Source organism: Tasmannia lanceolata, unplaced genomic scaffold, assembly GCF_043159265.1.
Source record: "Tasmannia lanceolata isolate RefF3 unplaced genomic scaffold, GAP_Taslan_0.1 ptg000015l, whole genome shotgun sequence".
NCBI classification, from domain to species: domain Eukaryota; kingdom Viridiplantae; phylum Streptophyta; class Magnoliopsida; order Canellales; family Winteraceae; genus Tasmannia; species Tasmannia lanceolata.
Window position 1 is genome coordinate 52,246,161 of NW_027518692.1, and position 25,471 is coordinate 52,271,631.

Below are 25,471 nucleotides of genomic sequence, written 5' to 3' on the forward strand. Positions count from 1 at the left end.
TGCATGTGCTTTGTACCTTTTGCAATAATCATTAATCTCGTTAACTTTATATTCCATTCAATGGTATACTAACAACCATTATGTAATCATTGGACTATTAAATTAGCCAACGACCTCCTAATGGTCACAAAGCTAGCAAACATACCAACATGAACAAACAATGGTGCACTTTATGTCATTATCGACATTATGCTTATACAATAACCATTCAATGTGCACAATACAAATATTGGAGCAACAGATAGCTTTATTTATCAAAATCAAAACTCAAAAGTGATCACATTATAATGTCTATAAACCTTTATGCAAACTCCAACTAAGTACAATAACCGGTCTTATCCACCAACATCTTGCGCGCTACATGGTCATTAATGACCTTAGGTGGTAAGCCTTTCGCCATTAGATCTGTTAACATAAGTGCGGTACTTATGTACTCAATAGACATTAACTGGCCTTGAATTATTTTCCTCACGACAATATGGCAACTCATTGACACCAGACTTTATTTGCCGTTCTTGAAACCGTAACGGAATTATCACAACATGTTCTCAATAACTTATTGACTATCAACAAGGTAATACCCCGAGACAAAATTCCACAACTTCAAGGGTTAACATATAGCCTTGTATTAATATACAATAAACTCCAAATCCAATGTAGAGGCAATTAATGGTGTGTATCTATTGTTCTTCTACAATTCAAAACTTATTGCGAAAATATCCTTAAGTAGAACTCTAGGTGTCCGACAATTACAAAGTCGGAATCAAATCAACAAATTTATTAAGAGTTGTCTGTTCTACTGTGTGTGAGCCTAAAACCTCCATTCCCTTACAGAAAATACACAACCTCTTCAGCAGCTTTCTAATGATCTATACATAGGATCACATCGGTACCTTCTAAGCTTTCCCGCCACATAGGTTATGCTGAGACAGGTGCTGACCCAAACATTTATGAGATTCCCAATTGCAAAATTATAGGGAAGTCTCTTTATTTTCTCGTGTTCTAAATCGATCCTGGGACTTGGGAACTTAACTGAATATTTTTCTATGAATTATTGTGTGGAACTGATTGAACAATACCAGTTCACTTCCAAGAATCTTAACCGTCCAATACATGTATGTTCTATGAATTATTGTCCCTCTCCATATTAGAGGACCGGGATCAAATAATCTTGCTTATATGATGGAAATTTCCAAAGCAATATTTACCCACAACACTCGAAAAATATAAAATCACATAAAACTTGCTTTTATATTTTATTCGAAAAGACATGAAGATACTACCATTGAAAACCAAATACAAGTCTCAAATCCTATTTATTGATAAGTTTAGCTATGAACTCGTGGATGTTCTTATTTGAACTCCCACCCTCTGCTAGTGCCTCTTTTGCTGCTTCCATCAATTTGCCAGCGTTCTTTTTAATCTCTTTCCCCCTTTCTCCTTCCATTATGCAATTCTCCATCTCCTCCCTCCTCACAACCCCTTTCTCACCCACTTATCCCTAATTCTATTGCGAATAATGATTACTATTGCGAATAATGATTAGTTGTCTATGATACTTGCTTGGTTTTGTAGTCTTGTACATCAGTGGATCTTATCTGCAGGTGTGCAAGTGCAATGACCATGGGCTCGGTTCGGGGTGTGACACCTTGTTTGTCTGTGGACAGAGGTTCATGGACATACGACGCTGTCTCGTGCTTGGACCGGGTTGTTGGTTCGGGGCGTGACGACATATATGTTCTATAAATAACTGGCCCTCTCCATGTTGGTGGGCTGAGATCAAATAATCTTGCGTACATGATGGAAATTTCCAACAACATACGGAAAATATAAAAGCACATAAAACTTGGTTTAATGTTTTATTTGAAAAGACATACAGATACAATCATTCCAAACCAAATACAAGTCTCAAATCTTATTTATTGATAAGTTTAGCTACGAAGTCGTCAATGTTCTTAATTGAACTCCCATCCTCTGCTAGTGCCTCTTTTGCGAATTCCATCCATTTGCCTGCATTCTTTTTAATCTCTTTTCCCCTCACTCCTTCCATTACTTCAATTATGCAATTCTCCATCTCCTCCCTTCTCACAACCCCATTCTCGCCCACTTTAACCCTCAATCCCACGCCCCAAATGTCCTCCACATACTTTGCATTAGTGGGTTGGTCTGTCCACTGTGGAACTGCCACCATTGGCACTCCAAGACTCAATGCCTCTAATGTAGAATTCCACCCACAGTGTGTCACAAAGCATCCCACTGCAGAGTGAGCTAACACTTCCAACTGAGGGCACCATGTCACCACCAATCCCTTCTCTATTGTCTCCTCAACAAAGTTTTTGGGGAGCTTACTCTGCTCTGAAGCCCTTACAACCCACAAGAAATTCTTGTTACTTTCTTTTAGCCCCCAGGCCAACTCCTCCATCTGATCTGCTTTCAAGTTCGCTACGCTCCCAAATGATACATAGACAACAGACGCAGTTGGCCTCGTGTCTAGCCATTTCTGGCATGGTTCGCCATTTGGGTTTGAAAGATTGATGCCATAATCGTTGTCGCTCACCATAACCTTGTCTAGGTACATAGATGGCAGTGTTGGCCCGATTGTCTTCACAGGCCAAAGTCCCTCCATCCAACGTACCTCCTGAGCGAAACCACATGAGACGGTGAACTTTGTTTAAAATAATTATTAAAGAAGGTTGCTAGGAAAATGGGATCCCGTACTGAAAAGAAGCACGATGTCCTCCTATCGTCACACATGCACAAACAACAAAAGAGAGTGTGTATCCCCATAAAAAAAAAAAAAGAAAAAAGAAAGAGAGAGAATATGGGTATCCCCATATATGCAAACTTAAACATTTAGTTCCTCACATTTACTTCTATTTAGTTTACGTTCCCTTATTTGAATATTGCCTCTAGATCTACTATGATGAACGCTCGTCAAGTTCATGTGGGCACGAGCTTCTAGGGATGCAACTTAGGTTGATTTTTTGGAATCCAAGTTGATTTTTTTGTCGGGTTCAGGTTGATTACAGTTCATTTTTTAGCAAAAGCTCAACCCAACCCGATCCAAGTTGCACCCCTACAGCTTCTAATTAACGAAGTGAATAAGAAGGATTATGCATTCAATGATGTTTTAATTACAGTGGGGCCTACTTCATTAATATCCAAGCAATTCATTTGTTGCACCCCTATGTAAATAGGCCCTACCTAAAAAATCATCTCCATAGGTTATGATTCCTAACCATCCAATCTATAGTACTACCTCTCTAGATCGAAGGTTTCGAGCCCGACCTATTCCTAACCATCCGATCTGTATGTTGCGGGGAGAGAGAGAGATGACAGTGGCCTTCGGAGTACCCACCAAAAAGCGCCTAACAAGCGCCTAACAAGGGTAAATGACAGAAAATGATGTGAGTGGCTTTTGGAGAGAGAGAGAGAGAGAGAGAGAGATGAGAGTGGCTTTTGGAGTACCCACCAAAAAGCGCCTAACAAGGGTAACTGACAGAAAATGGTGTGAGTGGCTTTTGGAGTACCCACCGAAAGCGATGGAAACATCGTTTTGTACGGAACATACTTCCAAAACGGGATTTCTTCTGAAAAAACATAAAGTCGAAAATGGAATTGACGGACGATTTGGTCATTTTTCGAGGTGTATTTTCTTTTAAATTTTTTTCATTTCGTGGGATTCAAGCTCACTTTTCCTTCTCTTATTGCCCATTTGGCCCCCTTTTGCTAGCAGCCCTCGTTTTGTATATTGAAATAGCTTAACCATAGCCGAGATGCCCAGGTTTGATTTGGGTCATATTCAAGCCGGGAGTAAGATACCCGGGTTCCATTTAAGAGCGAGATAGTGTGTGAGGATTGGTATCATTTATTCTGATACATTATACATATTACTTAGGAAAACACTTCCAAAACGGAACTTCATCCGAAAAATAAAGACAAAAGTGAAAATGACTGACGATTTGATCATTTGGTAGGGATTTTGAGCTCTAATCATTTTCTAGTTATTACGGATTTGCTAGGGACCATCTTAGAAGGAATTTCGCGGAACGACTGTTGCATGAGAGAGCACCCACCTCATTTCATGAGAGAGCACCCACTTCAGAGGAGTTAAATGATCATAACTCAAAATCTGTTGAAAACTGATCCTATATATCTGTACTCTCATGCAACAGCAGTTCCACGAAATGCCAATTCTGTCATGGTTCATAGCAAATAATAATAATATAGTAAGAGGTATGATAGATGAAGGGCCCTCTTACGGAAGGGCTAAAGAAGGGCCCTTGAATAGATCACGTCATTAAGTGCAACTGAATTCAGTTTCTCAACAGATTTTAAAAATGACGTGGATCCATTCAAGGGCCCTTCTCCGGCCTTGCTTAAAGAAGGCTCTCATCATCATCATTACTACTACTATTACTAACACACCCGACCCACTTGAACAGAAGAATGCAGTATTTTGCATTGTAAGTCATGGGTTCAGTGACCACTTGGGTTTATTCACAAAAACATTATTAATCCCCATTTATTTGCTCAACTTACAATATTTTCATGAAAAAATTGTCTCCATGAAAATTTTATAAATTTTCTACTAGGTAGCCTTTCATGGGAGAGGAAGGACAATAAAACATCATTAGAGATGCGCGAAGGACCATCAACTAGAATTGTTCAATCAAAATTATTTCTTCCTATAGTCACAAATGACAAAATTGATATTCTTTTGATGCCATATAGCAAGATCATCCCAATAAATATACTAGAAAAACTCCATTAGTCAAAAATATTTTTAGTTCCCTTATTCAATAAATTAATTCTTTGCTTCAAAAGAAAAATAAAAACCATAATGCAAAGAAGAGAGAAAAATTCAAGACTTACCTGATCCTCCAACTTGTCCAAAGAGTTAACAAGGACCCAATCCGCCTTCTCCAAGTTGCAGAACTGATTCAAAACAAACTCTAAGACCGACGGGTACGATTCGGGCGAGGAAACGAACGACGGCAAGTCAGAAATTCGAAGTGGTGGCAATCCAGGAATGGAAATGGTGGTGGCATCTAAAGGGAAGTCCAACTTCCCTTGTTTAAAATGGTAGTAGATGGCATTGACGGCGCAGGTCTGAGTGAAGAATGAGGCTCCATATAAGCCTAGTTGTTTGGCTACATCGATAGCCCAAGGTAGAATGCTATCATAGATGATACAACTAATCGGGTCTCCAGAGCCCTCATGCTTCTTTATCAACCTGGTTAAGATTCCAGGTCCATCTGTTAAGAAGACCAAACCGTCTTTCTTCGTTGTTACCGTGTCTTGGTTGTCGGATATGGGCTCGATCTCGAACAACCCGCGTCCGATATGCGTGGACTTGGCTGCAGAGATGGTGGTGGCTAGTGTGACTTTTAAGCCTTTGGAGGCTAAGCGTTTAGCAAATTGGAGCATTGGGTTTAAGTGTCCTTGGATAGGAAAGGGAAAGACTAGAACATGAGCTCCATAAGCTACATCTTTCTTCTCCATCTCTTTGAACACAGTCTCCTTTAACTATCACGTTTAGTGCTTGGGATCTTGAATCTCTGCGAGGTTTCCACTTTTATAGGAAAATATGAAGAAAGTTAGTTGGATTTTTTTTTGTTGTGAATGAAAAAGCGAGAGAGCTAAAGATTGGAAGATGAACCTTATAAGAATTGAAGACTAGAAGGACTAGTAGGCAGAGACAGCTTTGATATTAATGGGAAGAAGAAATTGGAAGCTCTTTTTGCAGCCGTGTTTATCTTTGCCTTTAGAAAACGCCAAAATTAGAAGATCATGACAATGGCAGGCATGCATGTGAGTTTAGAGGCCCAGCCGGCAAGTAAGAATTACGGGTGAGGAAAACGATAAAAAGGTATATTGGGTGGAAAGAGCATGTGTTAATCAATCGCAAGCACCTAGGAGAACAAGACTGTCACGTATATGTTAATATTTTATTTCGAATTCCATTAAAGATGGCACAGTAAAATATGACCAAATTCCATCACTGCCCTTATTTTAACATTGTTAAAGGTCTGACATAAAAAAGAATGAACTGACTTACTGACGATAATATATGGAAAATCATATTTCCACCCCTTTTTCGTAGCATTTCCACTCCTTTCATAAGTATTTTCCTGAAAATGACATTATTTTCCGGAAAAGCAAACCAAAAGGATGTTGAATACTCTGATTTTTTTATGAAAGTAGAAGTAAAATGGGTGTTTGTATCATTTCTCATAAGTAATGAGGGGCGATGGCACTTGACAGGGAAGGGGGACAATTTGTCCTCCTTAATTTTTTGGGCAAAAGAATATACCTTTATTTTTTAATATTTTTATATATTTACCCCATTTTTTAAAAAATATGCCCCTCTTTCCAATAATCCCTAAGATAGAAAATAAGTTTAAAATTTTAATGTTACCTTTTTTATATCCCTCCTTCTAAAAAATATGGCCCCCTCAATGTATGTTGGTGGTGGAATATGTATGAGGGTTTTTTTGGAAACTATAATATTGTTTTCATTTGTTTGAAAAAAAAAAGTACTATAATTTTTGCCCCTCCCCCGTGCAAAATTTTTGGCATCACCCCTCTGAGTAAAAGCATAATTCCATGATCCTATAGAAAGCTTATGAAATTATGGGCCACCCTTTTCACCTGTGCAGTGAGGGGATCCTCAAGAAGGGGCACGAACGAGTTGTAAAGGAAGAAACCACGTGAATTTAGGCCATGCTTGGCAACCAATGATGCTTCTTCGAGCATGACCTATTTACGTTTTGGAGCCAAAAATAAAATGTTTGAACCAACAAATGAAGACACCATGTAAAAACTCTATTGATATAGTAAAGAGTGAGAAATCTATATGGGAGATGAGATAGGTAAATTAAAAAAAAATGATATGTTATGGGTTGGAGAGGGATCCAGCGACAGTAAATCCCATAAATCGTTTGAATATATTCGAGTCATGGGTAAGATGCTCGGGTTTCATATAGGAGAGAGATAGAGAGGTGTTGGGGTTGGTATTAATTATTTTAATAAAATTGTAAACAGCACAGTTTGTGTCTCCATTCACGAGGTGGCTGGTCTGACGTGCAACTGACCTGCCGCGAAAAAGGCTTTTCGCAATGGCGCTTAGCAAATCCATTATATTATCTTATCTTGACCACTCCTGTCACTGTTTTAATTTATAACCCAACACAACTTACGTAAATTCGTAATAAAAATTCAAATTTGTTTCCTTGACTTTTGAGAACCCAACCCACACCTGACTCTCTTTCTCATCTTCTTTAACAAATCATTCTCTTAATACCACTCCAAGATCCACTCTATCCACCTCGTAAAACTACATATTATTTAAATATTTTAGAGTCAAATCTTCCTTGTTTACTAGACGCCTAAAATATATATAAAATGTATTTATAATTTTATACCCCCAAGCTCCCAAGAAATGTAAGGAAAAGGGAAGTTTTCCCTAAATTTTGCCAATCCCCAATGTCATCCCTCTCCCTCATTCTCTTTTTCATAAACAAAAGGACAAAAAAAAAATCCTTCTCACCACCCACTTTCTCTACACAACATGACAAAGAAGATACTACTTCTCACTTTTAATTATTTTCTTTCTTTTTGCTTGCTACAAAGTGGTCTACACCTTTTCATCTCCTCTCTCATTTTGCTTTTTTACTTGGCAACACAGGCATCATCGGAATCTGTCCACACGATTTTCACACAAGGCCGTAGCCTTCCACTTCTCTGTTTGCATCTGATCCGTCAGAAATAATCGAACAACAGAATCACAAGGATCTGGGAAGTTCTAACCTTTCTTTTAGGGCGTTGATACCCCCTCCCCCCCCCCCCCCCCCCCGCCAACCAGATAAAATCCCCCCCTTTAACTGTTTCTGTGAGAGTGGTTCGCTGCTTTAGGATAAATTCACCCCTTTAACATTTTTCTTTTGCCTTTAAAACCTAACGAATAACATTATTTGTGAGGGGCTAGATCTCCCTATTGGATTTATATTCAGTTGATAGCTGCGGTCATATCCTGGGCTCGAAGCCTTCCCCTGTTTCGTTTTGTTTCAGCTTTCGACCTCTGGGAAGGATGGTCAATCATATGCTTGGAATCGGCTACCAAAGTAAAAATCCTCCCCTCCTGGATTCCTCCTCCTCCGGGGTCACTGAAACTTAACTTTGACGGATCGTCTATCGGCAATCCAGGAATGGCAGGAGTAGGGGGGTTATGTAGAAACTACAAAGGGGAAGTCCTCTGGGCCTACTCGGGGCCTATCGGAGTGGCAGACTCAAACGAGGCAGAGGTCCGAGCCGTTCATAGCGGGCTTCTCTCGATGCCTCGTCTAGAGTGCGACAAAATTATCGTCGAAGGGGATTCCTTAAATGTTATTCGCTGGCTTTCGGGTAACGCTTCTCCCCCTTGGCGATTTTTGCCTCTCTTAGAGGAAATAGAGGACAGAGCTAAGGGCTCCTCAATAGTTTTTCGCCATGTCAGGAGATCAGCCAATGCGGAAGCAGACACCCTTGCCAAGAAAGGAGTCTTTCGGGCCGCGTTTGAGTGCTTTGACTATCTACCTCCTTGAATTATTGTACTGCTATCTTTGTATTATCTTTGTTCCTTCAGGACCACCTCGGTTCTGTTTATATATATATATATTCTGTTGCCCTTTTCAAAAAAAATTATTTGTGGGGGTGGAATATCATTTCCCTTCTTTTATTTATTTTACTTATTATTAATGTTTGAAGTTCATATGCTTTGTCGTATCAAGAAACTGTAAGAATATTCATCTAATCATCTACCTACTCTTATGCATTAATCAATATTACATCCATTAGTAAAATTTATGATTGATCATATTTAAATATGAAGATTCTATTCAAAAGAAAAATCACGCAAAAATTTAATTGAAATCCATTTGAACTGCAATCTTGGCTATGTCTGATTTTCTTTTGATGCCATATAGAAGATCATCCCGATAGAAAATTTTCCTTGGTAAAAAAAAATTAGTTCCATTATTCAATAAATTCTTTGCTTAAAAAAGTTCTAAATTAAGCAAGGAAGAGTGAAAAAAAATTCAAGACTTACCTCATCCTCCAACTTGTCCAACGAGTTAACTAGGACCCAATCCGCTTTCTCCAAGTTGCAAAACTGCCTCAAAACAAACACTAAGGTAGATGGGTAGGATTCAGGGGCCGAAACGAACGAAGGCAAGTCAGATATTCGAAGCTGAGGCAATCCAGGAATGGATATTATGGTGGCTGAAGGAGGGAGGTCAAGCTTCCCTTGGTTCACATGGTAGTATATGGCACTGATGGCACAGGATTGAGTGAAGAAAGAGGCCCCACATAGGCCTAGTTGTTTGGCTATGTTTAGAGCCCAAGGAAAAATGCTGTCATAGACAAGGCAACTAAATGGATTTAAAGAGCCCTCTTGCTTTTGTATCAACCTGGTTAAGGTTCCTGATCCATCAGTTAATAAGCCCAACAATTTCTCTCTAGGCATAGCCGCTCCTTCTTGGCCGTCCGATAAGGGCTCGATCTCGAGCAACCCAGTTCCGATATGCAATGACTTGGCTGGATAGATGGTGGTGGCTATTGTGACTTTCAGCCCTTTGAAGGCTAAGCGTTTCGCGAATTGGAGCATTGGGTTTATGTGTCCTTGGACAGGTAAGGGAAAGACTAGAACATGAGCTCCATATGCTATGTCTTTCTTCTCCATTTCTTTGAATAGAGTTTCCTCTAAGTATAGAGCTTGGGTCATTAATCTGTACGAGTCAGATTTTATAGGAAAATATGACGAAAATTGGTTGGAATTTTTTAAGTTGTGAATTGAAAATAGACGGATCTTGGACCCTATCCTTATCAATATTGAGCAGTTCGAAGACAAGTAGGTAAACGTAGACATCAAATTAGGGAGCTGATTTACTCGTCTCGTTTTTATTTTGGTGACACCCGCTAAAGCTTGAGACCGACTGGTAAGTTACAACTAAAGGGTATTTAGGAAAATTACGAAAATACCCTCCACAGACAACACTATCTCTCTCTCTCTCTCTCTCTCTCTCTCCACGCTTGATAATATTACTACATTTTGGGAAGCCATGTGACCACTGAGATAACAATATCGATGATTTTCCATATGATTTTTCAACAATGAAGGCAAAGCTGATTGTTACAAGGTTCATGAATGAGGCAAAAATCCCCATCATGGTGTTGTATGGAAAATTCATTTTCAGTTTGACTACGTTACCAATTTTCAGCCAAAAGAGTCCCATTATACTCAGTTCTTCTAGACAAAGAATAAAATCATCATCGAAAAATAATAAATAAAAAGTGAAAAACTAAAATTCGACCAATTTCATGTCTTACCTAAGTTGCCACCGGAAAAGCAATCCTTGCCACCTTGCCTTCACATTTTTGGAGAAAGATAAGGGGCAAAATACAATAAACCCACAAGAGCAAAATCCACTGAAATCAGCATCCAAGTGTAGACCTCCAAACAAATCGATTAAAAAAGCATCCGAAAACATTTAGGGGCCGTTTGGATACGCAGATTTTAAAATCCAAGTTTTTAGTTTGAAAACAGTGTAAAAGAGGGTTCATGATCAAGCCGTTGTATGATGTCCTGACAGTGTTTCTTGAAATTATTATTTTTATGACGTAGGGTTTCCCCACCCCACTTTGTAGAGTGGGAGTAATTCCCTCTGAATGCGCGCAATCACCCGTAAACCACACGCATCGGGCAAGCCCGGGGGGATTCGAACTCTCGTCTCTAAGGAGCATACCCAAGACTTAAGCCAAAGAGCCACACGGGATGTTTCTTGAATTTTAAGTGAGAAATTCAAGTTTCAAAAATCTCTCCCACATCGTGAGATTTCTAAAACCTGAAAATATTAGATGATCTGCTACTCTCTTGCTGACGGAAAACAGGGCGAGAAGTAAAAAACGAGTCAAAAATGACGGCTGGTCTGCTTCTTCTCTTGTCTATTAGCTACAATTTTGAAGAAATTCCAGATTCTAAAATTTACATATCCAAACGGCCCCTTACTTTTGAGAGAGAGAGAGAGAGGGTATTTTTGCAATATTCTAGAAATATCCTTTAGTGGTAACCTACAACCTACTATAGCCAGTCTCAAGCTGACAAATCGGGTTTTCCAAGAAGAAAAAAGGGGCAAATATATCTGCTCTTTTCAAATCAATTGGAAGACAAAATTGGAAGCTCGATCTTAAGCCATGTGGAACACCGTATTTTGGTATCAACGTCAGTTTAGAAGCAAGTGGCAGGCGAGGATTATGGGGGGAGGAAAACTAGGATAAAAAGATATAAATAGAAGATGATGTTAGATTTTCACGTGGTTGTAATATTTAAAATAATACATCTGCGTGATTTAGACGTGCATGGATTATTTAAAAGCTTTTGAGTTAATTCTATTCGGAATATAATTTAAGATTAACTAAATCCAAATGACAATTAATTTTAGGGGAGTGATAAATCGACTCCCCAAATTGATAAATCGACTCCCCATGTGTAGGGCTGCAACTCGGGTCGGGCGGGTCGGGTTTTGGAGAACCCAACCCTACCCGAGAAATATCTCGAGTCGGGTCGGGTCAGGTTTTTTATCGGAAAACCCACGATTCCCAAACTCGGCCCTACCCATGATAAATCTCGGGTCAGTTCGGGTCGGGTCGGGTCGGGTTTTTTCACGTTGACGCAATTTTTTAAGGAAAATTCTTGTTTGGCAATGCAACTCAACTCATAGAAGCAGAAATTACACTCACATTACACTTGAATCAAACAATGATGTAATTACACTTACATTACACTTGAATCAAACAATGTTGTAATTACAATCAAACAATGCTGAATCAAACACTTGAATCAACTCAACTCATAGAAGCAGAAATTACACTCACGTACAATAACAGTGGGTGCGTGGGTTTTCACTTTTAACTTTTAACTAACAATAGAAAAAAATGTACATACTATAACTTATGTAACTCGGGTCGGGTCGGGTCGAGCCCCTTCAAACCTGGCTCGACCCAAGATTCATGCGGGCTTTTGAATGCTCAACCCGGCTCGACCTGAAACCCATGAAACCTGAACCCAACCCAGGCTATTTTTGGGTCAGGTCGATGCGGGTCGGGTAAAACCCGGCTCGAGTTGCAGCCCTACCCATGTGTCTTTCTCTCTCCTCTAGGTTAGAGAGAGAAAGAGGGGAGAGATAGACACATGGGGAGTCAATTCATCCATTTGGGGAGTCGATTTACCAATGCCCTTAATTTTATAGGTCACATATAACAGTTCAACTTTAATAGATTAATGGTTTAGAGACTATCATTTGATTTAATAAATGTACTCCTTTAAATACCCCTCGTTGATACTTCATATTCACATTTTGTAAATGGGAAATGATAAATGCGCCCCTTTTCATTAGTTGGGACACCCGGCTACCGTGCATCTATGACTGCAAAGGGGCTGATGTTATGACTGCAAAGGGGCTGATGTACTTCACATTTGAAGGAGTGAACGGACCTGATTGCACGTAGGATGCAGTTGGGTGTCCCAAGTGATGAAAAGGGGCGCATTTATCATTTCCCTTTGTAAATACACTCTATTGCACATTACAATAAAGCAGGCAGCTATCCCGGCCAGAAAACCGTAGGATGAACTTTTCCTGGTGGTCATGAACGGCATCTATATAAGCTGGCGGTCAAAAATGCCGTCCAAGACCGATGTGAAATATTGTTGATTTCAGATTTTTTGGTTTTCCAAAATGCTGGCCAAATACTTACGAAACAGTTAGTCAGCAGTCATGACTGCCCGCATAAGGTATTTTTATTAATAAAAAAATTCTAAAAAAGAAAAGAAAAGAAAAGCTGGTGGTCATGACCGCCAGCTTAAGGTATTTTTTTTTTTTTTTTAAAAAAAAAAAAAAAAGTCGTAGGTTGCCCATTGAGATTGAATCTTAATGACCAACATTGTGATACGCATGTAACCTGTCATGATTTCAACATGGATACCCACTGAGATTAAATCTTAAGGACCAACATTGGGTCCCATGTATGAATTTTGTGCATAAATTGAACTGCTGATTTGGTTAACCTTCATTAGGCTATATAAATGGAATAAATATAGTGAAATTCCCCCGTCACGTTTTCTCCAATTGGGAGTATTTTCGTCCAAAACCCTCTCTAGTAATAATTAAAACTATTAAGAGGATTCTAGTAAGTTTTGAATTAGGTTAAGCTTAACGCTAAGTATGAATGATAATGGTTAAGTATAAATTATTAATGGGATTCTGGTCAGTTTTTATTCAACTGCAGCTCCTTAAAAAGTTGAAAAAAATGGGCTGACGTGGGATCAAATATCAAGGGCGGATGCCCTGCCCATGTACGTGCCTGATCGGGGCACCTTATAAAGGGAGATAATAAATTCGCACCGCTGTAGGATGATTCACACCCATTTAAGGTGAATTGACGTCAAAAAGCGTTAACGTTCAAGTGGTGTGAATCATCCCATAGGGGGTGCGAATTTATCATCACCCCTTATAAAATCTCCATCTCTCTAATGTTTGCCGTTTTATAATAAAATATCGAGGGATTTGCTAGCGTCCATCACAAAAGGTATTTCGTGGCTGGTCTGTCGCATGTCAAACCAGCCACTTCGTCAATGAAGACAACAGCTTTTGTCTCCATTCATAAAGGTGGCTGGTCTTACATGTGACAGATCAGCCGTGAAATGCGTTTTGCAATGGACGCTAATTCCCAAGTATAGAATAATGATATGGAAACCGAGTTGGAGACCCGAGTCGAATCGAACAAATAGCTTCTTAACACATTAGCAATCTTTTCCCTTGATTTTTGGCTTTTTTGCATGAAAATGTCAAACCTAACCCTCTCAACGTGGCATGTGGGAATTTGTTAGATTCTACTCTCGGCCTCCATAGCAGCGCTATTAAGTAATTATTTATTGGCTACTTGTTTTTAAAAAGTTCCACCCTTTAAACGAGGGTATGTGGCAGACTTAGTGCGTGTTTGGCGTACCGTTTAAAACACCGTTTGGCGTTTGAAACACCGTTTTGGGGCCAAACGGCCGTTTGGGAGTGTTTGGGTGCGCAGCCGCCGTTTGAAACGCCGTTTGAAACACTGTTTTGAACCCTCAAAACGGCGTTTTGCAAACGGAGGGGGGGAGGTCCGTTTGCAAAACGCCGTTTTGAACGGAGTTTTTGGGCTACGGGTTTTTACATGTTTGCCCTCACAAAAACCCATTTTTACGTATATGCGTGCGATTTTATGCGTTACGTCAAATATAAAAAAAGTGGGGGTGTTAATATCATTCTTGAGGACACAAATTTGTTAAATTGTTAATATTTAATTCAAAACAAGGGGCTGCTGATATCATTATATGATCTCTTAATTTTGATTTTTTAAAGACAAAAGAATTAAAAGAAACCTTAGTTTCTTACTTTCTTCATCTACTTTGCAAAGTTGCAAACCCTCTCACGCCTCACTGCCTCAGCGCTTCCACTCGTCCGTCAAATCCGGCAAATCCGGCCGTTGAGAAGAAGAAGGAGAAGAACCCAAAAGGTATAGCCATTTTTTTTTTGCCAATGATGTTAAATTTTAATAGTGTTTGAATGAGATCCTAATGACCTTTTAATATTGGGCCTAATGAGAGAGTAGTTGAGTTACATTGAAGCCAACCAAACAATGCCCTTTTTGGTCATTTTACCACTAAAACTCCGTTTTGGGGCATTTGCAACCAAACACACAATACCTCCGTTTGCCGTTTAAAACGCCGTTTTGATCTGGCCAACCAAACATGAAAATGCCGTTTGGCAAAACACCGTTTTGAACCAAAACACCATTTTGCAAAACGGAGTTTTAAACGCTATTTCAAACGGTACGCCAAACACACCCTTAACGTTTTTTAGCGTTTCAAGGGTGCGAATTATCCTTAGAGGGTGCGAATTTATCTTTGCCCTTTAAAAAATTATCTTTTATAGCCCAATTCAATCATGCAATCATAACTGTCCAATATAACGTATGATTGGTATGATTCGTGGGCCATAGGCGATTCAAAAGCAAAGGTCTAGCAAATTGACGGTTCAGATCAATCAAGGTTGGGACCTACTGTGGTGCACGCAATTCACGCGTTTACAGTTTCATTTAGAAACGCTTAAATTCCAGATGTCATTCTGAGATCCTTCGGGATTCATAGAATCCAAACATACATTTGAATGAGTTTCTAAATTCCTCCGTCAGAAAAACCATGAAACCACCTACAAAATCTCTTCCCTACCCCTTAAACTCCATCACTAGAACCCTATCTGCTACAAATTCACCAAAACATTACCTAAATACCACCCAAAATTCTCCCTTTGTTGCTCTTTTGAAAACATTTCAAACCTTCTTTACCCAAATTAGTACTTTCCATCCTCCAACACCCACTGACAAAACCCTCCAATTCACAACCTTAACTTCTTCAAACCCACTAAACACAATCATAAAGGCCACAATTATTCCACTAAAACCACTAGACCCCTTTACAAAAACCACCCAAACCAGACCCTTTTCTTCTAAGACCAAAAACCCAAATCCAATGTCTCAAGACTCCTCTCCTTCAAGCCCTATTCTTGTAGTTTCAACATTCACTTCCCCCTTTGAAAACTCTCCTCTCATTGATGCAAGTTCTTCAATCAGAAAACCACTTAGTTTATGGCCTGGTATGTATCATTCCCCTGTGACTAATGCTTTATGGGAAGCAAGATCAAGCATCTTTGAGAGGCTCCTTGAAACGTCGAAAGATGGCCCACCACCGCAGAGCGAATTGCTTACTAAAACCCCTTCACAGAGCAGAACCAGCATTCTTTATAACTTCTCAAGGGATTATATACTCAGGGAGCAGTATAGAGATCCTTGGAATGAGGTTAGGATTGGGAAATTGCTTGAGGACCTCGACGCACTCGCTGGAACCATTACTGTCAAGGTACAGAATAATAGGGTTTGTTCTGTTTTATGAATTTGGGTTTCCATTTTTTTTTTTCTATAATTTGTGGATTCTGTACATGGGTTCTGCGTTTTGTGGGGATTATTGATGGATTTATCTGAATTTCGTCTTGATTAGCACTGAAATGCAGACATGGGTTTTGTGTAATCTGCTAGGGTAGCTAGTATTCGTCATGATCAGTACTGAAATGGAGACATTGGTCTGCTTTTGTTTGTAGATTCACTCTGGTATTGGGTTTGATGGGTACCTTCAATGATCATAAGGAGTGGTTGAATAAATTATTATTATTTCCCTGCAATCCTAGCCCATTATAGATTGTTATTTACAATCTATCATAACAAATTAGAGATGTTGAGAACAATTAGCATCTTGAGCTCAAATTTAATTCACGATACATGACTGATTGGGTGTGTAGGTGGTAAATTACAATGACCAATCTTCTAAATTCGTTACTTATGATTGTAGATTAAAATTAACCCATCTTCATTTCTGGAACTGTATTTCCAGGTTGAGTGAAAAAAATCTATTTGAATAAAAGGGAACAGTCCAAACTGGAAAATAAGAACCTCAGAAAATGCGTGTCTGATATATTTCATCAAGTTCTTATATGGATGAAATTAAGTATGTAGGTTGCCAAATTACCCACCGGCCTATAAGCCTCCATGCAGGTGTGAGAGATCCTCACTAAAGTGAAAGAGGAGATTCATATTCCATCTTGGAATTGTGCCTTCCGCGAGGAGTCTCCCTATCATCCATTTTGTGGCATTTATTGGATTCACTTTTGCCCAAGAAACTTTAAAAAGGTCCTGTTGTAAATGAAGCATTCATACTGCTTTTTCAATGACGTGATACATCCCAAATTCTTTGAATAACAAAACAAATGTATTCTGGCCTGTTTAAGTGCTCAGTCTAATCAACAACTAGTTGATGTACTGAATTGTTAGTGCAAAGATATACGTTGGGATGAAATAAAAATAAATTCAACTTTAGCTTATCTGTATTGGCATGTAACCTTTATGAAAGTTTTAGTAAAGAAAACACAAGTTACAAGAAGTAAATCATGTGTTAGAGATCCAGTCTGGGGACAAGAGGAAAACATCTTAATTTTGGAATCTCAACGTTGTATACAAGGGAAAAAGGAGCCTAAGATTCATAAAACTCACCAGAGATCTAATCCTAGAGCACTCCATGAGGATACAACCTGCTGGAATTCTTTTTTTCTCCAAGCAGAAAACAAGTCTGTCCTTCCAAAAATTCTGCCAACAGTCCCCCTAAAAAGAAAGAAACTCGTATTTATACTAGCCCTAGCTAACGTAAAGGAAAAGAATGCCCCTTATATGGGGCTACTATATACACCACACTACGAGCCCCTTCACACAAGAATGAAAGAAAACTCCATCCACTCTAGGCTAATTAAAACCCATATTCTTTGGCCTGGACCCGCTCTACGTCAAACTGCCCCCTTAGAAAAGAGCTTGTCTTCATGCTCAATTCCTTCTTACAAGAAGGGGAATAGACCTGGGCATTGGGCAAACATGGATGGGAAAGGACCTTGTTTGATTAAGAATTGTCTCTGGCGTGAGAATATGTGCGGTATGAATCATCTTTGAGCTAATAGCAGAAACCAAATTGGGTTCTGGAATTTCTGCTACTTAGTCTTTTTTCTCCGTGCTTATCCCGTGCAAGTTTTTCAGCAAGAAACTGATCACTATATCGATCAGCTCCTCACCCAAGAACCAGCAAAATGTTCTTGTCCTGAGTCCAATTCAAACCATCTAAATACTCTCTTAAGAGTTCTAATGTATGTCTTCCTTCAAGAACACCAATATGTCATCTGCAAATTGTATGTGAGATATCAGTTGGGAATTACTGCTAGAATTCATATATCTAATGATGCCCTTCTCTTCTGCCTCAGAAATAAGTAAGCTATGTGCTTCAGCCCCGATAATGAATAAATAGAGTGAGATTGGATCCTCCTGTCTAATACCATTAGAGCTATTGAAGAAGCTAGTGGTAGAGCCATTGGCCAATATGGAGAAGGAGGCTGATGATAAGTGCACCGATATCCGAGATCTCCATGTCACCCCAAAACCCATCCTTTCTTGGACAAAATCTAGGAAGTTCTATTCAACATGATCATATGCCTTTTCTATGTCTATTTTGCACATGACCCCCTTCTCACCTCCTCTTTTCCAAGTATTTATCACCTTGTTTGCAATGAGGACCCCATCTAGTATTTGCCGTCCTTTTACAAAAGCCCCTTGAAATTGAGAGATGACTCTTTCCATGACTTCTTTCATTATTCGTGCCAAAACTTCTGTCTAGATTACATACACATTGTGTGTGTGTGATAAAAAGATCCTTTACACATTGTGTATTAGGCTAATGGGTCGATAATCCTTCACTTCAATTGCTCCCTCTTTCTTGGGTATGAGTGTGATAAAGGCCCTATTCATTTCTTTACCCATCCTACCTCTGCCGTGGAATTCTGACAAAAAGTCATGGATGTCCGTCTTGATCATCTCCCTATATTTCTGATAAAAATTGGTCTGGTCATGAAAGTGTTGCTTGACAGTGCACCATCTGCATTCTTTCCTCCTTTTGAAATTGTGATATCCACAGGCTTTACACAGCCAATCTCCTTGAAGGGCTTGTATGTTAATTGGTGGCTTCTGTCTCCTTGTTTTAGGTCGATGCTTCTCTTCCCATCTGTTATTTTCACCATTTTCGAACTTGTTGCCTGAATCCTTCACAACTCTCTCAGCCCTCCTTATCCCTTCTTCCTTGTTCCCTTTCTCTCTTGCGAATGGAGTTTTCAAACCAAATTTTGTGATGCTTCCGACCAATTTTAAGTCCTGCTACAAATCGTTGCCAGCTCCAAAATATCCAGTACTCTTTCACGTTATATTCGACTTGAATCGAATCCAGATATATTTCGAACTTGTTGCCTGAATCCTTCACAACTCTCTCCGCCCTCCTTATCCCTTCTTCCTTGTTCCCTTTCTCTCTTGCGAATGGAGTTTTCAAACCAAACTTTGTGATGCTTCCGACCAATTTTAAGTCCTGCTACAAATCGTTTCCAGCTCCAAAATGTCCCGTGCTCTTTCACGTTATATTCGACTTGAATCGAATCCAGGTATACTCCCTTCAAACATTCGATTTTGTTATCTCAAACACAAGTGCCCGGCCCTATCAATGTGCCCAGATCCAAAACCTCCATTTCCCGTCATTTTCAGTTTATCTTCTTCTTTCATTATCAGCAAAAAGAGGAGAGCTTCTGGAAGCCGAAAACAGTGCCTTCACAGTCTTGGAAGCAAATCTGTAAATCTATGAGCTCATCTTTGGTTTTTCAGCAGTCTCTTCACTTTTTAGATGTTCTTCTGTCCCTTTGGTTGTCCGACCTTGACTAGGACAGCTATTTTCCCATGCCATAATGTATTAGAGAAGCACCAAGGCCCCAAAGTTGCTTGGGATGGCCAAGTGAATATGGTCATGTATTCTTCAATCCACAACAGATCCGACAATGATACTTGTATAAGTAAATACAGCTTTAAAAGAATCAAATTTTCTCGTTTCGAATGAGTCCTTCACTCCATTGGGACCAGCGAGGGTTTAAAGCATATCACTCCTTACATTACTCTTATTATAAGTTTGGTTTTACTTGATCAAGGAAAGAAGCATATCATGTTGGATGATTAAAGAAAAGATTCTAAAAATGTACCACTTTTTTTTCCGATAGGTAAGCTGGGATTGAACCTCCGGCCTCCAGGTTGAAGAACAAAGCCTTCACCATTGAGCTGGAAGGCTCAATCCCGGAAAAAAAAAGGCACCTCTGTGTTTGAGCAAAACATGTAAATTTGAAACCCCATTCTTTCACATGTAGAAAGAATTCTGTGTACTTCTTATTTCACTTATTTGTGTAAATCTGTATCAGCACTGCTCTAATGACGATAGCACAACGAGGCCTCTCTTGTTAGTCACTGCTTCTGTCGACAAGATGGTTTTGATGAAACCACTCCGTGTAGACACTGACTTGAAAGTAGCTGGTTCAGTCACCTGGGTTGGACGCTCATCAATTGAGATTCAAATGGAAATCACTCAGTCACAAAAAGGTATTAGAATATTATATTTGGTCAATTTATGATTGTTATAGAATTCATTTTTCACTACTGTTTTTTTAATGGTTTTTTTTTCACTAATGATTTGCATGAGCAGAAATCTTATGCAAAATAAATATTTCCAATGCAATGTATTTTATCTCTTCCAGCTTATAACTTCACTGTGTCTGTGGTCCTCTTTCCTGGCAGAGTGCTCTAATCCTTCTGATTGCATAGCTTTGAAGGCATACTTCACATTTGTCGCACGTGACTCAAAGACTCTGAAGTCTGCGACTGTAAATCGCCTCTTGGCGGAAACTGAACAAGAAAAGAAGCTTCTAGAAGAAGGGGAAGCAAGAGACAGACTGAGGAAGAAGAAGAGAGAAGAACAGAGACGGGAGTTTGAGAAGGGTGGGCACAGTCTACATGGGGAAGTAGATAGGTTGAAAGCTTTATTGGCAGAGGGTCGTGTCTTTTGTGACATGCCTGCACTGGCTGACAGAGATAGTATTCTAATAAGGGATACCCGCCTCGAAAATTCTTTGATTTGCCAGCCTCAGCAAAGGAATCTGCATGGACGAATTTTTGGAGGATTTTTGATGCACCGTGCATTTGAGCTGGCCTTTTCAACTGCATATGCCTTTCTTGGCCAGATGCCTTCCTTTCTAGAAGTCGATCATGTCGATTTTTTAAGACCTGTGAGTGGCCTATTGCTATGACTTGTCTTTACGTACACTACTAGTATTTCTTGTCATTTCAGCACTACCATTATGAATTTTGAGTTTTGTCTTTTTATTTTTTGTAAATGAAAAATTAGGTAAAAGGAAAGAAAATGCAAATGGAAAAGAACCAAAAATTACGATAGTGGCAAACAATGCCCAATACCCAACCCCAATCTAGAAGCACCTCTTTTAGCATGCAAATCTTCTGCAGCATTCACTTCCCTAAAAAAACTTCCACAGTCCGTAATTTTGGCCTTTAGGCCCTTTAACATTTTTCATAAATTTGAACCCCTCCCATCCAACTGTCACATCTAATCCTCCACAAGCTTTCTCTAAAACCTGGCGCTTTGAGCCACATATTTCCAATTTAGAGGAAATTGGACAATTAGAGATACCTGCCAATGTCATGAGGATTGCTGTATGATTCAATGCAAGTCTGTAGGTACAAGTTGGCACACCCATTGTAATGCTCTTCTCCTCCTTAGAATTAGAAATGAGGGAATGATCCAACCTGCACCTTACCAGATTTACCTGATTATTGGTCAAATGTCCAAGTGAACCAATCTCCATTCAGCAGTGAGTCAGTCAGCTCATTTCGGTTGGAGAAATGCTAGTTGTTATTGGAATCCCTCTCTCTTCTCATAGGGGTGGAATCTTTTCTGGTGTTTTGGGTAGCGAGAATGGGAAAACACAAAAGTATTGATGTGCATATTCCCTCGATTTTCATTATGTGGTCAAAAGGAGCATCGACTTAGAGTACCAAAATTATAAAGACTAGCCACATCTATTCGTAAAGCTAGAATTTTTTTAACTTGGAATTCTTTTAACAGTTCAAACATCAAATCTTCATTCCAAGATTACATGTGAATCAGCAACCATACTGCTCCCTCTATAAGAAAGTTCATTGTACCAATAAATTTGCGGTGGAAGGCTTTTGAAGTTCCCACAAAGACGACCATACCTCCAAGGAAAGCCCTCCTAGTTTGAATGGGCAAGATTCCTAACGAGTCACTTTCAGTAATGAGACTCCGGTACCAAGGACTTTTTTTGAGCAATAACAGTAAAACGCACTAAAAGAATAGAACAGGTCAAAACTAATACTTATGCAGGACGGGTACAGAAAGATAATTCTACATGCATCTCTGATACCATGTTGATGCAAGAAGGCCTCAAAAGTGGCGCTTTAGAAATTATATGATGGAGAATAGGGACATTGTCTATTAGGTTAATGTTTAGGTGTTGGTTTGGGCAGCAAAACACGTTTAAGAGATGGTTGGATGAGGTGGCTGTAGGGAGAAGGTGATTGGAGGACTAGCGTGAGGCATGAGGAAAAAAGTGGAAAACGAAAGAGAAATAAAAGTAGGAGAGAGAGAGAGAGAGAGAGAGAGAGAGAGAGAGAGAGAGAGAGAGAGAGAGAGAGATTACCCCTTGGGGTCTGTTTGGTTGCACAAAGAGCCAGGTGGCTTAGGGATTGTGCCTGGCTTTTGGGTGCCACATCAGCAAATTCATCGTTTGGATGTCAAAATGGTACTAACAGTACGAGAGGATTGCCGGGGATGTTGGGCCATGGTTGGCTGATATGGCGTGACTGTCAGCTCCCAGCAAAAAAGGGCGGCCCAGTGCACGAGGCTCCCGCCATTGCCAGCTCCCCCCAAAACTCTTCCAAATCAGAGGTCTTTTGTGAGTAAAACTCGGGAATTCATCATCATCTCTCTCTCTCTCTCTCTCTCTCTCTCTCTCTCTCTCTCTCTCTCTCTCTCTCTCTCTCTCTCTCTCTCTCTCTCAAGAGTGCGGCTGATCCGTCTAACGGTGCTGTAAAAAGATGGGTTTCCTGTTGGGTTTACAGTCCTTTTCACAACACCGGTAGAGAAACCATCATTTTCCGGCGCTGTAAAGCCATCGTCAAGACCAAGGTTGCCAGAGCGGGCATCGAAACGGAAATCAAAAGCGGGAATCGAAGGCTCCCAGGAAAGAATCCTGCTTAAGGTTGCCAGAGCGGGAATCGAAGGCTCCCAGGGAAGAATCCTGCTTCCTTGGTCAGGACCACTGTAGAAACCATATTGTAAAAACCATCATTATCCGGCAGTAAGCGCCGTGGATGCTACCGAGAGGATTCCGAGTTGGAGGTTCAAAGAAGCGTGAAGGAAGGAAGAATCGTAGAAATGGAGGCAAGGGTGAAGGAAGGAAGAATCGTAGAAATGGAGGCAAGGCTTTCCTTGGAGAAGAAGGAACAGAGTCGGCAGTTTCGTCAGAGGAGTCGGTGGTTTCGTCGGAGAAGAAGAAAGAATTGCAGAAAAAGGAAGAAAAAGATAAACTACGACATGGGAGTATTGCCTTTGTGTTCTCATGCATTTTCCTTCATAGATTATGAATTAGTATCAATGAAATGGGAGCTTTAAGCTCCTTCCTTAGACACTTCACAGAACATGGATTTCTTGATCTGTCAATATTTGTATTACTCTCACAGTCTGGCCCATGAAGAGAACTTTTCTTTTTCTAATATATAGAACAAAGGATTCATTAGCCGACCCCAACTAGTTTGGGACAAAGGCTTAGTTGAGTTGAGTTAATATATAGAACAAGTTTATAATGAGAAATGCTATCTCGAAGTGCTCCAACGCACACCAACCAGCGCAGGGCATCAGCTTGCTTAGCCATTTTGGTGCCTCATGATAGTGTTTCTCTAAAACAATATGTTCTTATGGAGGTATTGTTTTATGTCTCCAAACGATGTGTGTTTCAGAACGTGTGAACTAAGAAAGATATCTGCTTGCATCTTCTAATAATTACCACAAAGGAAAAAGATGTTTTCTCACGTTCAAAGTTTTCTTCTTTTTCATATTACATGTGCAGGTGGATGTGGGAGACTTCCTTCGTTTCAAATCATGTGTTTTGTTTACACAATTAGAGAATCCGTTGCAGCCTTTCATCAACATCGAAGTTGAGGCCCATGTTACAAGGCCGGAGATCAGAACTAGTGAGGTAAGACCATGGGAGTCTTATTTATTACTGATCAGTTATTCTACTTTTAAATTCTTACGTATCTAGTATTAATTACTGGTCTTCGAGATTCCTACAAAGATAACTATGAGGACTGGGGGGGGGGAGGTGGGGAAGAGAGGGATTTTCAAAAAAATACTGGTCATCACTTCCATCGTCTTCATTGTTCTCAGCAACTTTCTGGAGTTTGTTGCAGAAAAGTCACCGCCTTGTTTTGTAATAGTAAGATATTTTTACTGTTTCTTTGTGCTTATGTTTGGTGTTGTTTGAGCAGGTATCAAACACATTCTACTTCACATTCACCGTCAACCAGACCGCCTTGAGAAATGGATTGAGGATTCGTAATGTGGTTCCTGCGACCGAAGAGGAAGCCCGACGGGTTCTCGAACGCATGGATGCTGAGAATGCATACTTTGTTAATTCATGAGCAAATTATAGTCTAATTCAAGAAAGAAATTGAAAGTGAAAACAATGGGTTCTTTTGGGGAGATCAAGACCAGTGATGCTAATTGTAATATTTAGTCACAGAGAAGTGATGCCTGAAAGTCTGTGAATAAATGATAGTAATAAGAGAACCAATGGAATGGGTTTTCATTGATAATATTTTCGGAAGGATCCTTTTGTCCTTGTACTAAATTATGCTAATAAAGTGCAGTTTTTACTACCTAATTTTCCCTGTTTATCTAGCGATTTTTATCTATAAATCCCTTATCAGATAAAATATATACCAATCAGTCGACAAGATTCATAATTTAGCCCAAAAGGTTTACTTTTTAGAAAATAATTCCTATAAATCCCTAAAAGCTACTTATGTTAGCATACATTAGATGCATAACTTGTTTTTCTTTTGAAAACAAAAAATGCTCCTTGAAGAACATTAGAATCATGATTTTTTTTTTGTTATTGTACCATATGAAACTGCAATATTTTTTAGTACAAGAAAACAAAGGATAAAACTCTGTTGGATAAAAAAATCATGATTTAAAAAGTGAGTGAAGGTTTTGTTTTTTGTTTTTTCAGAAAAAGTTCTTGTATAAGATGAAGTGTTAAGAAACATCTTGAAAAAGTTGGCCATTTCATAGTTTTCAATGACCAACTGGAAAATACTTAGAATATTAGGAATTTATAAGCATTAATCTCTCAAGTTTTAGCAACCCTTCCCAAAACTGCATATGTTTCTGTCAGTTCCCGCATTGAGGTAAAAAAATGGCACCAACAGTAGCTTTTGTATCCTTGCCTCCTTTTGAGGCCCTCCTTGGGCAATCTTACCTGTTCTATTTGTAGCAAGTTAAAACATAGCCTACTTTCCTCATTAGAAGCCAAAGAGTTTAAAACATAGGTCTTCTATGATCCTTGCGTGGAGGATTCTCTTGGAGCATGGCCCACCCATGGTCAGAGGTTTGGATCACCAAATGATGGGCCCCAAACTAGAAAAAGGATTGGGCCCAAGATCCTAAACCGTGAACAGAACCGATTAGATTAATTTAACCATGGGATAGCAAAACTGCATCTTGATGCTAATATAAGTTTACTACAAAGAAGATAAAATGACTGGCTCCAAAGCAGCGACTTTCTGGGCCCTAAGATGGTGCATGTGGCCACGATCGGGTCCGCTGATCTGACTGTCAAAGCTCAATGTCAGC

The 25,471-nt window shown here is 39.6% G+C and overlaps 2 protein-coding genes across 4 annotated transcripts; one reads left to right on the forward strand and one right to left on the reverse strand.

The window, feature by feature from the left end:
- Positions 1-1,828: 1,828 nt before the first annotated feature.
- Positions 1,829-9,777, reverse strand: LOC143892322 (mogroside I-E synthase-like). Of its 3 annotated transcripts, none has more exons than XM_077396848.1 (3): positions 9,450-9,775; positions 4,876-5,236; positions 1,829-2,638 (listed from the first exon to the last, which is right to left on the reverse strand). In XM_077396848.1, the coding sequence occupies exons 1-3, from the start codon at positions 9,761-9,763 to the stop codon at positions 1,916-1,918; spliced, it is 1,398 nt and encodes a 465-aa protein (XP_077252963.1). In that variant the 5' UTR covers positions 9,764-9,775; the 3' UTR covers positions 1,829-1,915. The 3 variants fall into 3 exon arrangements, with proteins under 3 accessions (XP_077252963.1, XP_077252962.1, XP_077252961.1); XM_077396847.1 differs by lacking the exon at positions 9,450-9,775 and adding an exon at positions 5,663-5,740 and having other exon boundaries at positions 4,876-5,575; XM_077396846.1 differs by lacking the exon at positions 4,876-5,236 and having other exon boundaries at positions 9,089-9,777.
- A 5,436-nt stretch (positions 9,778-15,213) lies between these two features.
- LOC143892324 (acyl-coenzyme A thioesterase 2, chloroplastic-like) lies at positions 15,214-24,497 on the forward strand. The gene is made up of 5 exons (XM_077396851.1): positions 15,214-15,988; positions 19,944-20,121; positions 20,317-20,804; positions 23,682-23,810; positions 24,103-24,497. Exons 1-5 carry the CDS (start codon positions 15,272-15,274, stop codon positions 24,253-24,255), a joined length of 1,665 nt encoding a protein of 554 aa, XP_077252966.1. The 5' UTR covers positions 15,214-15,271; the 3' UTR covers positions 24,256-24,497.
- Positions 24,498-25,471: the final 974 nt, after the last annotated feature.